General features: G+C 43.1%; 1 protein-coding gene across 1 annotated transcript in view; it reads left to right on the forward strand.

Moving 5' to 3' along the window:
• Nucleotides 1-17990, forward strand: part of CSPP1 (centrosome and spindle pole associated protein 1) — a 156609-nt gene that overhangs the window by 63485 nt on the left and 75134 nt on the right. Inside the window, exons 11-13 of the mRNA XM_075063062.1 lie at nucleotides 2565-2622; nucleotides 12857-13029; nucleotides 14439-14557. Coding sequence (XP_074919163.1) covers nucleotides 2565-2622; nucleotides 12857-13029; nucleotides 14439-14557 — 350 coding nt within the window. The remainder of the gene's footprint in view (nucleotides 1-2564; nucleotides 2623-12856; nucleotides 13030-14438; nucleotides 14558-17990) is intronic.

Here is a 17990-nt window from a genome sequence, read left to right on the forward strand (position 1 = left end):
AAAAACATCTTTGACTTCAAAAAGTTTGCGAATTTCCAGCATGCATAGAACGGTTAAACATAATACTTTCTTGTTTACTTGTTCTTGCTTTGCTGAATGACAGTCTGGATGTGTCAAAAGGAAACAAAAATCTTGGTGAAAGGGTGGGGAAAAAAGTTACTGTTATCAAAACTGTGAGGACATTCCTTATCAAATTAAAAAGTGAAGAAGAGGCAGACTAATCCTGGGATCTGAATCCATCGTACAGTGCTTGACTTTTTTTTTGAATGCCAGTTTGGATTTGAATATGTTTATAATTATCTTTCATATCAAACTTCTGACTGTACTGTAGAAAACATGTTTACTCCCAAGAAGCGTTGGGAAAGATTATAGTAAAAAAACAATGAAACAAAAAGTATGTAATTGTTCACATACCCTGGGATAATGTTATAATTATGACATTGTCTAAAAGTAATAAAACACCAATATATTCTGCTAAACCTGCATTCTGTTAGATGTAGGCCTGGTCTACGGTACGGGGTTAAGTCAAATTTAGCCGCGTTAGGTCAATTTTAAAATATATGCGTCCACACAACCAACCCCGTTCCATCAACTTAAAGGGCTCTTAAAATTGACTTTTGTACTCCTCCCTGACGAGGGTAGTAGCGCTAAAATCGACCTTGCTGGGTTGAATTTGGGGTAGTGCGGACGCAAATCGACGGTACTGGCCTCCAGGAGCTATCCCAGAGTGCTCCAATGTGACCGCTCTGGACAGCACTTTGAACTCTGGTGCACTAGCCAAGTACAGAGGAAAAGCTCCAGGAACTCTTGAATTTAATTTCCTGTTTGGTCAGCAAACTCAGCAGCACAAGTGTTCATGCAGTCCCCCCAGAATCGTAGAGCATAGAATGTTTCTATGCTCCCCCTATCATCTCTGTCCCCGAGGTTATCACAGATTAGAAGGCGAAAAAACTGCACTCGCGATGACATGTTTTCCAAGCTCATGCAGTCCTCCCACAGTTATAGGGCATAGCTTAATGCATGGAGGCACTCAGTGGCAGAGGCCAGGAAAGAATTAAGTGAGCGTGAAGAGCAGAGGCAGGATGTGATGCTGAGGCTAACGGGGGGGGGCAAACAGACATTATGAAGCATCTGTTGGAGCTGCAGGAAAGCCAGCATAGACCCCTCCCATGGCATCCACTGTATAACCGCCCACCCTCCTCCCCATGTTCCATAGCCTTTTTATTTAGATGCCCAAGAACGCAGGGAGGAGGCTCAACTCCAGAGGATAGCCCAAGTGACAGAATGCTGTCATTCAAACAGTTTGATTTTTGGTGTGGCTACAAGAAGCAATGTGGCCATTTTCTTCCCTCCTCCTCCACCTCACATGGCTACTTTGTCCGTTCTCATTTTTTTTAATTAATAAAGAAAGACTGCATGGTTTCAAAACAATAGTTACTTTATTTCGATGGAGGGAGGGTGGTTGGCTTACAGGGAATTAAAATCAACAAAGGAGGTGGGTTTGCATCAAGGAGAAACACACGTAACTGTCACACCGAAGCCTGGCAGGTCATTAAACTATTTTTCAAAGCTTCTCTGATGCGCGGGGCTACCCTGGGGAGGCGGGGGGACAAGTGGGGCAATTTGCCCCAGGCCCTGGGCCCCACAGGGGCCTGCACAAGAATATAGTATTCTATAGTATTGTAACTTTTTTTTATGGACGAGGACCCCAAAATTGCTTTGCCCCAGGCCCCCTGAATTCTCTGCGTAACCCTACTGATGTGCAGCGCGCCTTGCTGTGCTCTTCTAATCACCCTGGTGTCTGGCTGCTCAAAACTGGATGCCAGGCAATTTGCCTCAACCTCCCACTCTGCCATAAACATCTCCCTCTTACTATCACAGATATTATGGAACACACAGCAATAACAATGGAATGTTGGTTGCGCTGATGTCTGACCTAGTCAGCAAACAGCACCAGCAAGCTTTTAAAATGCATGATGGGGAGCTGAGTGGGCTCCATGCTCGCTGTGGTATGGTGTCTGCATGGGTAACCCAGGAAAAAAGGCACGAAACAATTGACAGCAATTGATTTCATGGAGGGAGGGGTGACTGACGACATGTACCCAAAACTACCCATGACAATGTTTTTGCCCCATCAGGCATTGGAAGCTTAACCCAGAATTCCGATGGGTGGTGGAAACTGTGGGAACTATGGGATGGCTGCCCACTGTGCATCGCTCCGTAAGTCGATGCTAGCCATGGTAGTGAGGACGCACTCCGCCGACTTAATGTGCTTAGTGGGGACATACACGGTTGACTGTATAAAATCGATTTCTAAAAATTGACTTATATAAAATTGATTTAATATCGTAGCGTAGACATATCCTTAGTCATTTTGTTTTTGAGTCAGATGAGGTATTATCTTGTGTTACCTTATCCGCCGTAAGAAACTCCAGTTTTATAGCTAAGTAAGGTAAATTAGGTCTGATTTCAAACAAACAAACAAAAAAATCCTTAAAGAACAAGTTTAATTATTTGTTCAACAGCTCGTTTTCTGACTTCAACCTGTTAATTTTTTTTAATAGTGAAAAGGAACTTGAGCTCTCAGTTGCAGCTTCTGGAGCTCTGGACCCAGAGAAGGAGGTAAGAAATTTTAGTGTTCCGCTTTTCATTCAAACAGACCTTTTATTAAATAATATGTGTTAACAGTGAATCATTATGCTGAAAGCAGGATTTTATTGTGTGCAAAAGAAGGATCTAAAAGGGATTTTCCCCCTCCCCAGTGTATTCTGGAAGGTGTGTTTTTTGGTGTTTTTTTTTAATCTCCTTCCTCCGAAGCATCAACAATAGCCGGCTGGAGATGGGACCTTGACTGGCTGGTTCTTGCTCACATGCTCAGGGTCTAACAGTTACTGTAGTCATTTGAGGGGTTGGGAAGGAATTTTCCCCTACCTCAGATTGGCAATGAGTTTGGGTTTTTTCACCTTCCTCTGTAGTGTATGGGTGAAGGTCACTTACTAGGATTATTTGGGTATATCTCAGTTAATCATTTCCCTGCCATTGTGGGGGCCTTGAACACTAGTGTACCTTGGTCTTTCCTCTTCTCTGTCTGTGGCACATAATAGTCTAATCTCCTGTAGGTTGTAATACTTTGGTCTCAGTTTGGTTGATGGCTTTAGTGTGCTGGTGCTAGGTAGTGTTGGTGGCCTGATATATACACTATGTCAGAGTAGATGATCTAGTGGTCCCTTCCGGCCTTAATCTCTAAGACTATGATAAGAAAAATGATGTCTCTTTCCTAATTTGACATTAGTGACAATAAAAATAAACCCAAGTCAAAGCTATATAAGAGAGCTGTTAAATTTGGTAAACACATACTCTGCTTAAAGGGAAAAGTTGGAATTGGAATTTTAAGACATTTGCATGGTGGTGCAACTACATGGAATAACATGCTGCAGGCAGTGTAGGTCGTGGAAGAGACATGTTTAATGTCTGATAGTAGCTTGTATAGACAAATGTAAATCAGCCTCCTGTGGGAGTGTGAGGAATGCTGCTGACAATATTTGCCACTCGCCTACTTCACTTTTTAATGAAAAAAATCCATCTGTTATGCAGCTAAGTAACCTTTGTAGTGCCAAATCATTGTTTCAAGTTGCAGTTGTAAATATTTTTACTAGTAAATGTAACATTTTTCATATTATGACAATGTATGCAAAATTTTATATAGCTCTACATAAAATATCAATGACTTTGCTTTAACTCTTACCTGGGTAATGTGGAATTAGTGCCATCTCCATCATTTTCTGGTTCATAAGCAAGATGTAACTAGTTGGATTATCACCATAGTTCTTGTACTTTGCTAAAACATTTTTGCTACCGCTCAAAGAAAATGTTTACTGAGTGTAGTAGAATCCTTTTACTGGGGATGTCATGATGGATGGCTCTTTTTTCTGGTTAAGTAAATTTGATTAACACAAGACACTGTTTTCTGGGAAGCTGAAGAACTGCACCAACCCATCCCATTACTGGAGAGCTCAATAGATGGAGGAGGAGCTATCTGCAATAGGACAGAGTCTGTTACTTGCTCAAAATCAGAAGAAAGGATAGCCCATAAGATACCATGTATTGTGATGCAGCATATTATAGTGGCACAGTTAAGGTTGTATTATGAGATCTGTGTAAAGGTCGACTTTTCTATGTGCTTTTATATCAACATGCTTAGTTGGATTTCTTTGAAATTTGATGTGCCTTGGGAGGGTGCTGGGTACCCCCAGGAGGAAACCACATTTGGACTAAGATACAAGCCCCCTCACAATAACACTTAGAAAAAAAAATAATAAAAAGCTTGATTTTTTGTTTGTTGTTTTGCACAAAGCTAGAGATCAAAGTATTGAGAGTAGGCCAAAATGGTCTCAATCTGTTGAGTTTTACTCAAGGTAGTGCGTGGCGCCACTAAATGTTTTTTTGGGAGGATAATGTAACAAAGTGTTTGGGGAAAGATTAGGCATGTAAATATTTCCGAGAGGGAATGAATACTAGAAGTGGAGGTGTTGGGGGGGCATTAAGTCAGGGGTTTGGAGCTGCTTCGAGAAGAGGGGGGTTTATGAGGAGGAGGATAAATGGGGATGGATGGTGGGGAGACGAGAGTTTAGGGGCTCAGGTGATGGAGGCATGACACCCGCTGCCCTACTAATGCACCCCAGCCCCTGTGCACTCCCAGTTCTGCCATAAGAACATAAAAATGGCCATACTGGGTCAGACCAAAGGTCCATCTAGCCCAGTATCCTATCTTCCGATAGTGGTCAATGCCAGGTGCCCCAGAGGGAATGAACAGAACAGGTAATCAGCAAGTAATTCATCCTATGTCGCCCATTCCTAGCTTCTGGCAAACCCAGGCTAGGGACACCATCCCTGCCCATCCTGGCTAATAGCCATTGATGGACCTATCCTCCATGAATTTATCGAGTTATTTTTTAAACCCTCTTATAGTCTTGGCATTGACAACATCCTCTGGCAAGGAGTTCCACAGGTTGACTGTGCGTTGTGTGAAGAAGTACTTCCTTTTGTTTAAAACCTGCTGCCTATTAATTTCATTTGGTGACCCCTAGTTCTTATGTTATGAGAAGGAGTAAATAACACATCTTTATTTACTTTCTTCAGTGTGAGCAAGGACCCTGTACTCCCAGCTCTGTCAGTACTAACCAACCCTCTGCACTCCATAGCTGTACCAGTGCTCCCCAACCTTCCTGCGTCCCCCAAAGTCGTAGAGGGGGGAATATAGACCTGTGAATGTTTCTTAGGAGGGGTTGATGGGGTAATTAGAGGGTAGTGGACTAGTGGAATGGGAGGGAGAGGTTTGGAGCTGCAGTGACGGTAGGGGGATAAATGGGGATGGATGGAGGGGAGAGAAGCTTGGGGGAGTGGAAGAATGAGACAGTGGGAAGGGAGAGTGGCAGAGAGACTGGGGGAAGAATGGGACAGGGGCATCTGTTATCTCCACATTCTCTCCTCTTGTGTGTGTGCACCCAGATCTGTGGGGCTCTTGCCCCTCTTTGGGGAGGTCTCAGCCTCCCCTTGCTGCCTCCCATATGTGTGATAGGATCGGGGGTGGGGGGGCATGTCCATCAAACAGAGTTTGAACCATCCTCTCCCTACTCTCTTCATTTGAGCTGAGTTCTGGGTGGAGTAGGGCTGGGTCTTTTGTGGGGTCTGAGGCCTCCCATGTGAGCCAGGATGTGGGGAAGCCCTGCCCCTTTGGGTGGGGAGCTGAGAATGGGTATATTTCATGCATATCTCAGGCTCTAAAGCACTCAGGAGGGGATGGGAACATACCCACTCAGATGAATGAAATAGTTCACAGATCTTGGAGCTATTAGCTATTGTATTAGGTTGTATTCATGTCTCTGGGATGTTCTCAGCTGAGAACCTCACACTGAATTAAATGGGCTACTTCATACCTTTCAGAACTTCCTGTGCTGCAGATTGTTGTGTAGAGGGCCCTTTCCCTCCATCATTCTGTCTTTTCTGATGATATTCTAAATGCTCTAAAATCCACATGCTTTCATGGATTTTCTTGAAATTTGCCATGCATTGTGGGAAGAGTTCAGGATCTTCAATACGAGTTCCTGGACATTCCTTCAGTCCTCCGGCTCCAGTCAAATACCATTCCCTGGTAATGTAGCCATCCATCCAGGAGCCAGCTAGAGTGGGCTGGCATATCCTAGCTACCCATGCCTCTACTGCCAAGAAGGCAGAGAAATGGTACTATGTCCCAGCCAAAGGGGCAGAATTCCTCTTTCTTCGCCTTGTGCTCCTAGCTCTTTACTGGTCCAGGCTGTTGTGGAAAGATTTAGGCAATAACACTCCCAATCTACCCTGACTAATAAAGAGGGCAAGCATCTCTACTTTTTGGGAAGGAACATCTTTTCTTCTTCTCGCCTCCAGTTCAGGATAGCCAACTACCAAGCACTAATGGCTAAGTATGAATTCCTGAATAATTCAAAATTTGCAGACTTTACTGACAGTTTCTTACAGGAGGACAGGGCTCGTTTCCAGGCTCTCATAGAGGAAAGCAAAATGGTTGCCAGAACCACTCTCCAATCAGCAGTAGATGCTGCTGATACGTCTTCCAGGATTAGGTGACCAGATGTCCCGATTTTTATAGGGGCAGTCCCAGTTTTGGGGTCTTTTTCTTATATAGGCTCCTATTACCCCCCACCACCACCTGTGTCCTGATTTTTCACACTTGCTGCTGGCCACCTTATCCAGGACAATGGCTACTGCCATCATAATGCACAGGGAGATGTGGCTCCATGCTTCAGGGTTTCCCAAGGAGGACTTAACCTTTGATAAGACTCAGTTATTTAATCAGAAGACAGAGGAGTCCTTACAAACTTTTCCAGGGCCACCCTCCACTTCCTGAGCGTGTATACACCTGCCCCAAAGAGAAAATTTCAATTTCTGCAGTTCTTACACCAGAGACGTTGTGAGACACCCTATAGGAGGCGAGGGTTCAAAAGACTTGCTTTGCCACACTTTCCACAACAGATTCATCATCCCAATTTTTGGCTAAATGTTATTTCTGAGGGAGCTTGAGAGCTGCAAACCACTAAGTACAACACTTCCCGACTCCCATGCACCCTTTGGGGAATCATCTAGCTCTCTTTTTCAACACCTGGAGCAGAATAACAGACAAATGGGTGCTGAGTGTTATTCATTCTGTCTATATGACAGAGTTTGCCTCTTCCCCTTTAAAACTCCTATCCCATCCCTTTTGGGGGCCTCTTTCACAAGAACATTTTTAAACAAGTGGAATATCTTGTACAGTGAGGAATGATAGAGCGCATTCCTCTTCAGTACTAAGAGAGTAGTTTTTACTCAGCATACTTGCTAGTACCCAAAAAGGATAGTTGGTGACCTCCACCATCTCAAACACTTTATTCACAATCATAAGTTTTGCATGGTCACATTGGCATCTAAATTCCATTAATGGAAAAGGACGTGGTTTACAACTCTCTACATGAAGTACACCTACTTTCATGTGGACATCCACCCTGCTCACAGACGTTTCCTCAGATTTATTGTGGGCTGTGACAGGACTCTGTTATTAACATCCGGACTGTGGCACCTTATAGACTAACAGACGTTTTGGAGCATGAGCTTTCGTGAGTGAATACCCACTTCGTTGGATGCATGTATTCACCCACAAAAGCTCATGCTCCAAAATGTCTGTTAGTTTATAAGGTGCCACAAGACTCTCTTGCTGCTTTTACAGATCCAGACTAACATGGCTACCCCTCTGATAATTAACATCCAGGTCACTGATGTTGCTGCAGCATGAAGATGGCTGCAGGGTTCAGCTATGATCAATTAAACACTTTCTGTTGGGGGATTATGAGCACCTGGGTGGTAATCACTGGGTTAACCATGTAATTGGGAGGAACAGGAAGCAAGGAGAGGTCAGACGGTAGCTCTGGGCTGAGGAGTGAAGACTGCGGGGAAGCCTTCACTTGCTGTAAGCCTGTATTACACTGATAATTTGTAAGAAAAGAATAAATTCATACCTTGGTGAAAGGGCAACAACTTGGTGTACGTTTGTGACCATGAAACCATCTGTACTGTCTAGGCAGTGAAGTACACGGGATAGCAGTGGAGTCACCCAGTGACACAAACTCAACCACTTTCAATACAGAGTACTCTCTTTTGGCATTGGTACTACCCCCAAGGTCTTTCCCAAGGTGTTCTATAGTAGCAGCCTGTATCAGATGCTGTAGTTTCACCATTTTCCCTTACTTCAGTGACTAGCTCCTTGTCACCAAGTCATGCCAAGTGTCACAACCAGAGCATGGGTGGTCTGATCTAGGGGTTGAAACAAGAGTAGGGACTCAGGCTGGGTCAGATACCAAGAGGTCAGAAGCCACAGCAAGCCAGAGGGCAAAACCAAGAGTCAGGTGTCAGGAGGCAGGCAGTGTCAGGTTACCAGGAGATCAGTAGGTGGCAGTAGGAGCAAATATTGCAGGGGAAGGAGTCCTAAGCAAGGGGAACCCGGTTCCATGCACAAGTTCCTGTTCCTGTGCTTGGTTTAACTTGAAGCTGGGGATCAACCAGACTGGAGTTCTCTGTCAAAGTTCAACTGCTATTCTGGCAGCTGATAACAGATTACTAGGTGGCAGGTCAGGACTGCCTAGCTCTTAAGAGCCTTGTGAACCAGCGTTCAAGACCCATGGTCCCTGACACCAAAAAGCCCATGCATTGACTTTGACAATGCAACAACTCCTCTCCTCTTTGGGGGTCAGTGTAAATACTGAAAAATCCATCCTCACCTGAGATATTGGGTTTTCCTTAAATGCAGTCATGGCAAGGGCCTGCCTGCTGATGGACAGGTTTCAGGCTGTGAACGATATCATAAATAAGGTCATAAGCAACCCCCAAGTGCCTATCATGACTGAACTCACTCTCTCTCTCTCTGTTCCCTATGTCATGTGGTCTCATGAACTTATGTCATGCAATTTGCATGACTCCACCTTTTCTTAGTTAAAAGTGTGGCTCCAAACTGACAGTCCATGAGCACCATAGTGACTGTTCCCACCAAAGTGATATTGTCCCTGTTATGGTGGAAGAATCCATGTTAGGTATGTGTCAGTGTTCCCTTCCTTGCCTTCGCAGCAGACAGGGCAGTCATTACCATGTATCCCTGTTGGAACATCTTGAGAGTCCATCCAGGATACACATCTATGTTCTAGAGCTGTGAGCAGTTTAAAGATTTTGTGAACCCTTTCTCCCATTCATTCAAGATCACCATGTCCTCATAATTTCAGACGAATTCATGACTGTCTTTTATATCAACAAATATAAGGGAGGGAGATTCTTCCCTTTGTGTGCAGAAGCAGACAGTTTGTGGGAATTGGTGCATCAAAATCAGATTACCCTATTTGCAGTCTGACTCCCAGGAAACCGGAATGTGCTAGCAGAATCTCTCAGGAGACACTTTGGTGTTGATCATGAGGGGGAGCTACATGACTGTGTGGTGAACAGTATTTAGGGTAGATTGGGGACCCTTGCCAGGGACTTGTTTGCTTCCCAAACAAATAAGAAATGCAATCCAGAAAGACTTTGACAAGGTCCCTCACCAAAGGCTCTTACGTAAATTAAGTTGACATGAGATGATCCTTTCATGGATTGAGAACTGGTTTAAAGACAGGGAACAAAGGGTGGGAATAAATGGTAATTTTTCAGAATGGAGAGGGGTAACTAGTGGTGTTCCGCAAGGGTCAGTCCTAGGACCAATCCTGTTCAACTTATTCATAAATGATCTGGAGAAAGGGTGGAACAGTGAGGTGTCAAAGTTCGTAGATTATACTAAACTGCTTGAGATAGTTAAAACCAAAGCAGACTGTGAAGACCTTCAAAAAGATCTCACAAAACTAAGTGATTGGGCAACAAAATGGCAAATGAAATTTAACGTGGATAAATGTAAAGTAATGCACATTGGAAAAAATAACTCCAACAATACATACAATATGATGGGGGCTAATTTACCTACAAGTAATCAGGAAAGAGATCTTGGAGTCATGTGGATAGTTCTCTGAAGACGTCCACACAGTATGCAGCAGCAGTCAAAAAAGCAAACAGGATGTTAGGAATCATTCAAAAAGGGACAGAGAATAAGGTGGAGAATATCTTATTGCCCTTATCTAAATCCATGGTACACCCACATCTTGAATACTGCATACGGATGTGGTTTCCTCATCTCAAAAAAGATGTACTGGCATTAGAAAAGGTTCCGAGAAGGGCAACTAAAATGATTTGGAGTTTGGAATGGGTCCCGTATGAGGAGAGATTAAAGAGGCTAGGACTTCTCAGCTTGGAAAAGAGGAGACTAACGGTGATATGATAGAGATACATAAAATCATGAGTGATTCATACCCTTTTGACTTTGAATATACAGTGAAACCCCGCTATAACACAATAATCAGGGTCCAAAAAATTGGATCGCGCTAAATGCGGGGTCGCGGTATAGTGGGGTTTACCATTTCAAGCTGGTCAGTTTCAAGAAGGTCGATTTCTCTTGGGCAGAAAACTACTTTCATTTGCCAACTGCCCATAGCAGTAACTGAAAGGGTGCAGCTCCAGCAGCGGGGGCTCTCAGCCATGCAGCGGGAGAGGGGAAACACTTGGGGAGAGCATGGGAGACATGCAAGGGGCAGAGGAAGAGCGAGGAGTAGTTGGGGAGGAGAATGGCTCTTCTCGCCAAAAGGGTAAGTGGGGGTAGGCGGGAAGTTTCAGAGGCGCTTTTTTTTTTTTTTGTTTGTGCTTCCGCGGCACTCCCGCCCTTTTTTTTTTTTTTTTTTGGCCTGGGGCAGCCGGAGCCACCTTACAATCGCGTTGTAGCTGAATTTGCGCTCTTGTGGGGCACATTATAATGAGGTTTGCCTGTAGTTGGTGTTGAAACAGGAAGCTAGTAGCCAGGAGTATTGCAGTAGTGAAGCACTTCATACTCTCTGCATATATCACAGTTAAAGAGGGACTGAACAGTATTTGTTGTAAGACCAAACTCACAGAACCAGCATGAGTCTGTGACACACACACACTGACCTAAACTCCACTAATTCAACGGAGGGCATCCCAAATAAGTAGAATTACTCTCCTCATTAAGTAGCAGTCCATGATATTGAATATTACTGGGTTTAAATTGGCTCTCAGAGAGAGGTTCATTGTTTACTGGTTAAGTAGAGTGTGTGTTTAATATTCCTATAATAGCAGGCCCTGGCCTACATTTAAAATTTAGATTGACCTAGCCACTTTGTTCAGGGGCATGAAAAATTCACACTCCTGAGTGCTATAGTTAAGCTGACCTAACTACTAGGGTGGCAGCTTACCTTCGTTGATGGAAAAATCTTTTCTGTTTCATGTAGGAAGTGTCACACTGTGTTGCTGTAGCACCTGTAGTGTAGACGTGGCCTAATGCACTGTTGGTTTAAAAAGTAAATTAGTAAGTTGTCTCTAGGGATAGAATGGCTAGCAGACATACTGGGTCACAGCCATGTCATGAATAAAATAAAAGATGCTGCTGGGTTAAAATCTAGACCTGATAACTTTGATATGGGGCTCTGGGAACACATAGGGAACAACTCTCAACAGGCATGTTTGTGTGAAAGGCTGTTTTAATATGCCACTGATGAAGATACGAAAAGGTAAAAGAGTATAGAATGCTTCGTAATTAATTTAAAACTAAAAGATGTATAAATGAAATTTTCTATTTGATAAAAAGCTCTTGTAATTTTAAAGTTAAATATAATAAGCTTAAATGTTAAATTCTAATAGGTTTTAATAATTTAATAAATTTCTTTACACCTGAATTCTCAGTTTTGCTCATAAATAGATGAGTACTAATGTCATTGTATATACTATCTTGCAGCTAAGTGAGGAGGAGGTAAACATCTAATATATTGCTGCTATCTCAAATACTTATATACTAAGTTGGTTATATAATACCCAGTTGGTTATGTAGTATTCAACAGCTGCTGGCACAGGTTGGTCCATAAATGCATGTTTAGTGAAGCACCTTGGTGCTAAGGATCAGCAAAATTGTTAAATTCAATTTTTCTTTTGAAATAGTTGAATAATCTTTACTTTCTACTAATTTAGTTTATTTTTAAAAAAATATGAAAATATTTCTAAAGTGCATAGCAGCTGGAAGGGAAATGTCTTCTGGGTGTATTAGGATAGTTTTGAAACTAGCTTGCATGCTTTTTGCATTTGCATGTTACCTTCATTTTTCTACGGAGGCTACTAATTATCAATAAACATATTTTTTTAAAAATTACATATTTTAAAAAATTGCTGTAACTTCTTTGTTGATTTGAACATCTAATAAAAATATAACAAAGAATATCTCCTATTCCTTTCTCTTTAAATGCTAGTGTTCTGAAATGTTTATTGTTAAAAGTCTCAATATTTCTTTTTTGCAAGTTGAACTGTTACAGAGCTAGTATTTTTCTTTGAAGCATTCTTTCAAGAATTCACCAAAATATAACAGGAATGAAAATGCTGTCAATGTAGAAATCTGGCAGTTTTAAATACTGTAGTATATAGACCACTGAAAATATTTATATTCTGGACATTGCAGTTATTTATTTCCTAGAAAATCCACAAAAACTTGGTTTTAGAGACACTGTGAAAGTGTGTAAATGTAGATTTAAGTGTATTTTTAACTATCTTGAAAATTTGTGTTCATTTCCCTAAAAATCATTTAAACAGACATTTACATTTGCTTATAACTGTCAAGTTGGGGGTTACAGGAGGGTTTGGCACAATTGAAATTCAAAATATTTATGGCTATGGACGTAATAAATTAACCATTTTTTTTTATCTTTAGCCTAACAGATTGAAGCAGTTTGGTTTGACAGAAAGAGCTTCTGAAGAAAAGGCACCCCCTGAAAGGCCCAGAGTAGCTTTTCAAACTCCTATACCTGCACCTACTACTTCACCAGTGAATGAAGACTTTCACAGAGGATTATCCAACACCCTTGGTGAAATAGTGGCTCCCAGGTGCTTGTCTATAACGTTTGTATTGTGACTGTATGTTTGATAAGTTGGTTAGATAGAACATCTGTGATTGCACGGATTATTACCTTTCAGAATATCTGCAAAGCAGACCATTGTGGTGCTTTTCCTTTCCCTCCTAATAATTAGCTAAAAGTGAAAGCAAATATTTTCAAATTTTTATTTTTTAAGTTAGTGAAAAAAATTACCTAGATGAAATAAAATAACTGTTAATGAATGTGCTTATTTTTGTAAACCCCATTTTATGTATGTATTTATTTACACACACACACACACACACGCTTGTTTGCACGCTCTGTATCTCTGACTGAGGATTTGTCTACACTGCATGATTAGGTCGACGTAAGCTGCCTTGTTTCAACCTAGCTCTGGAAGTTTCTTCACTTTAAATTTGGCTCTTGCTGATATAAGTGCCTCTTTACACTGACACAGTAATGCTATCTCCCTGAATGGCGTAGAGTCATGGTCGATGTAATTAGGTCAGTGCTGTGTCAGTGTAGACACTGCATTGCGTATGTTCATTGTTAGCGGCCTTCAGGAGCTGTCCCACACTTTCAATACAATCAGTACAAGTGCTCCTAGTAAGGATGTGCTCCGCCAACACAAGTGTGCGCCCACACAAGCAATTTAATAACTGTGGTGGCTGTAAGCTGATGTAAGGTAAGCCAACATAATTTTGTAGTATAAACATGGCCATAATCTTTTCATGTTTGTTTTCTTTTAGACATGCCTATTGATTGAGAAATTTTGGGAGGCTGTATTGATGAAAATCATAACACTTTCTTAGTGAATGTTTTCATGGAGTTATTCAGTCATGAATTATAGATTTATTACATCTATCTAGGCATTTTCATATTGTAGGGCATTTAAGTGAGATGAGTGTACCATATAAAAATCAAGGCAGTACAGTTTCACAATTGAGGGTCTATGTTTTAAATGTGAAAAAAATGTATTTTTTTCCCTGTTAGAACACTAGACATAAAGGATATAAATCTCAAATTTAAGAAATGGAGACTCAAAGTCTTGTGTTTCATTTGGAGATTGTGGAGTAAACAGTCCTAATTGAGGACCAGATTGTGCATGGATCTTAAATGGTTGAGCAATATGGGAAGGGTACAAAGAACCTTCCTACTACCCACACCTGGCCTGTGTAAGGGTCAAGTAGAATTGCAGCCCTTGTGCATGGAAATGTGTGTTGTGCAGGAGCTGCTTGATTACTGCTCTTCAGGGGTGTGCTTACAAGGCACAATCAAGTTTTCAGTGAGAAGTTTTAACTGAATTAATTCTAGAACTCACCCATACAATGACTTCTCTGATTTTGTTTTTGTCCTGCTTTCTCATTTAGTAGCAAAATAAAATTATTAAAACTGCCTTGTTCCTTTCTTTTGATATAGGATTGCTCTTCTACCTCCACCTCCACCCCCAACTTTGACAGACAACTACAGAACTCCCTATGATGATGCATACTATTTCTATGGGGCTAGAAATCCTTTGGATCCTAATCTTGCATACTGTAAGTTGACTGCTTGGCAAACATCCAACCAATAAACCAAAACAGAAGCAAAAGATTATTTCCTGAATGGAAGAAGAAACAAAGGGAAAATAACAGTTGGAAGTTGAACAAATTGTTCTGATAGCTAAATAAAACAGATAAAATGAAGGAAAATGTCCTATAACACAAATATAGTTTATACTAGCAGATTTAAAAATCAATTTGTATCAACTGTGGGGGATGATTTTCAAAAGTACTGGAGGTATTTAGGAGCACCAGTCCATTGACTTTCACTGTAAATCTCTTCTCACTGTGAAACCTAACTGCTCGTGATTTTGGAGTATTTTTTAGATAGTGATAAATACTGAGCCATTTCTTTATGGTAGAATTTTCTGTATGAAAACTTTTCTGCAGGAAATCCTGTTATGTTTGAGGCCACAGATTCTTTTAATTTTAAAAAATTGTAAGCACAGTTTCTTTACATTATGTGGACATTAGAGTGGGCCGATAGCTAAGTTTGAGACTAGCTTATTGTTTGGTAGCCATTTATCGAAGTGCTCTAAAATTCCCATGCATAATTGGATTGTATTGAAAACAGCTGTGCCTCACTGAGATGGGAGTGGGGTTAGTGGTCCGAATTTGAAGATTCTGCTCCCAAGATACTGCCCTCTTAAAAATAAATAAATAAATAAATAAAAATGTTACAGTTCTTATAACTGTTGCACACATGGGGCTCAAACTCTGGCTCTGATCCGTCTCAATCTGCTGTCACCTGTTTGGGATTGATTTTAGCTATTGTAGAAAACTCCCCTATCCCTTTGAGGAAGTTTGAGTGATGTTGATAAGCCAAAGGAAGTCATTGGTGCAAATGCAGCAAGATGAGGTTTGTTGCATACCGGAGGGTTTGCTGGCAACTTGAGGTCAGAGTAAGTGGGTGAGTCAATCTGACATTGTGTGCTCATGGAACTTCAGCAGTACCCATGTACTGTGAGTTCAAGTCCTGCACGGGGCAGCTTTCTGAAAATGTGTATTATGCACATTAATTGCTCTCTGACTACTCTCTGCAAGTGTTCTTCTGTAAGATGTTCCTGAGAGCAAAGCTTCTGGTTTAAGAGCCAGTATTTCAAAGTCTAAGTACTCAGATTTTATTTTAGAATGATTGCTAAGGATAATAGCTTTAATTTAGGCCATATCTACACTAGCACTTTTGTTGGTAAAACTTTTTTCAGTTGGGGTGTGAAAAAAATACACCCCAACCGACATAAATTACACCGACAGAAGTGTCGACAGCGCTATGTTAGCAGGAGAGCATCAGCCACCGACATAGCTACTGCCGTGTGTTGGGAGTGGTCAAATTATACTGATGGGAGAGCTCTCTCCTGTCGGCATAGAGTGGCTGCATGGGACAGATTATAGCAGTGCAGCTCTATTATTACAGCTGTGTCGCTGTAAGGTCTCTAGTGTAAACATGGCCTCAGCAGAGGGAAGATGGAAGAATCTAGTAAGCAGCAGCATTACAATAACGTAATCATGCTACCTGCCTCCTCACTCATTTCTAATACCACTTCTTCTTTGAGTGCTTGTTTATGTCCATTCCAGTCAGTTGTGTTCGTGCCATATGCATGACAGCCGGAAAATTTTTCCCCTAGCAGTATTCGTAGGGTCAGCCTGGGCGCCCCCTTGAGTCGCAACCCAACCCCCAGTCAGTTCCTTCTTACCACCTGTGACAGTTAGCTGGAACTCCCCGTTGCTCTTGCCTCAGAAAAAATATGCTTCACAGTATCATGTGTGTTTATAGTTAGTTTTCTCTCAAGTATCCTTTGGGGTTCCCCAGCTCTGAGTTATACCTCAGTCCCTGGGCTTTAAGCTGTGCTTAGACTGCGGCAGGTTTATGCTGAGAAGTCACCCGCACACGTTATGCTTGAAGTGTCACCTTAGGGACCGTTGTAAAATCTGTAGAGTTTCACCCCAGGATCCTCAAGGAGGCAGCACTTCAGCCTCAGTTGGACCCCGGCATGATGGACTCGGGCCCAAGCATTGCCTCCTTGATGTGCAGCGCTCCGGCACTATCGACATGTGAGCCGATGCTGAGGAAGGACTCCTCTAAAGACCTTTGACACCTCTACGCCTCCACGCACAGGTCCGAAGCATTGGTCAGGCACTGGTCTCACTCCCTGGTACCTCATAAAAGACAGAAAGCCAACAGAGAGCGCTCTGCGACCAGGTCTAAAGACCAGATGGCCAGCAAGCCCACATCCGGGTGCCCAATTGGTAGGGGGCTCCATTGACTCCTGCCCCAGGAGAGGTCGAGTCGAGTCCAGGCCTGCATCACTTGTCAGTCTGCCGCCATGAGATGCTACAGCTTCCCTCAATGCCAAAAGTGTTCGAGGCAACATCGGACTTCCTGGTGCTGACAACCCCTTCCTCCCCTCCAAGGCAGGAGAGGTTGCTGGCACTGGTTCCTGGTCCAATCCACTCTGTGGACAAGCCGGCAATGATGGTAGCGATGAGGGTATCATTCCCTGTGCGCCGTTCCCCGGCACCGGTGGTCTGTGTGGGGGAGCTCCGGTCCCCAGGTTGGCATTGCTCACCGGTGCCAAGTGACTCTGCTCCTCCATGGTCTTCATAGTCGGAGAACTCGGAGTTGGAAGCGGAGTCATCGTCCTCCAGTAGGAGCAGAAGATCCCACTCCCATCATGACTGAGAGCCCTATCTAGCACAGTGGCCACGATAATGGCAGGCTTCTCAGTGGCTCTTCTGGACACCTTGGGCCTATCGCCAGAGCCAGAGTTCTAGACTGGCATTGGTGGCTTTGGCATCCTTTGGGACATGTGCCCTCCACACTGCTACAGAGGACCAATCCAACAGCTGCACTGAAGTTGATGATCTTGGCACTGACCGCTGCAGCATCCTCGGCACCAGCCACAAAGAGGGTTCTGTCTGTGGCACTACCAGCGACACTGACCATGGCACCATCCACAGCACCAGTGTTCCTTGCTCCTAGGGACCCCAAAGGCGCCAAGGGCAGGGAGCAGGCTCTGGTACCGGCTGCCATCTCATCCTTGTCTCTGGATGAGGCACTCACTGGCTCAGCAACCACTCCGGTGTTAGAGGACAGCGGGGTCCTACAGCAGCTACTGAGACGGGTGGCCCAGAACCTGAACATTAAACTTGAGGAGGTGGTGGAGGAGGCCGACCTGATGGTCCACATTCTTTCCCCTCCAGGGCCATCCTGTATCATGCTGCCACTGATTAAAACCATCAGTGATGCCATGAAGACCCTGTGGCAGATCCCATCCTCATTGCTGCCTACCGTCAAGAGGTACAAGCGGAGATACTTTGTCCCTTCAAAGGGGTACAAACACCTTTACATGCAACCCCAGACGGACTCCCTGGTAGTGGGAGGCTGCCACCCAGGGCTACCAGGGGCCCTTTCCCAAGAATCGAGAGGCCA

This window comes from Chelonoidis abingdonii, chromosome 2 (genome assembly GCF_003597395.2).
Source record: "Chelonoidis abingdonii isolate Lonesome George chromosome 2, CheloAbing_2.0, whole genome shotgun sequence".
NCBI lineage: Eukaryota > Metazoa > Chordata > Testudines > Testudinidae > Chelonoidis > Chelonoidis abingdonii.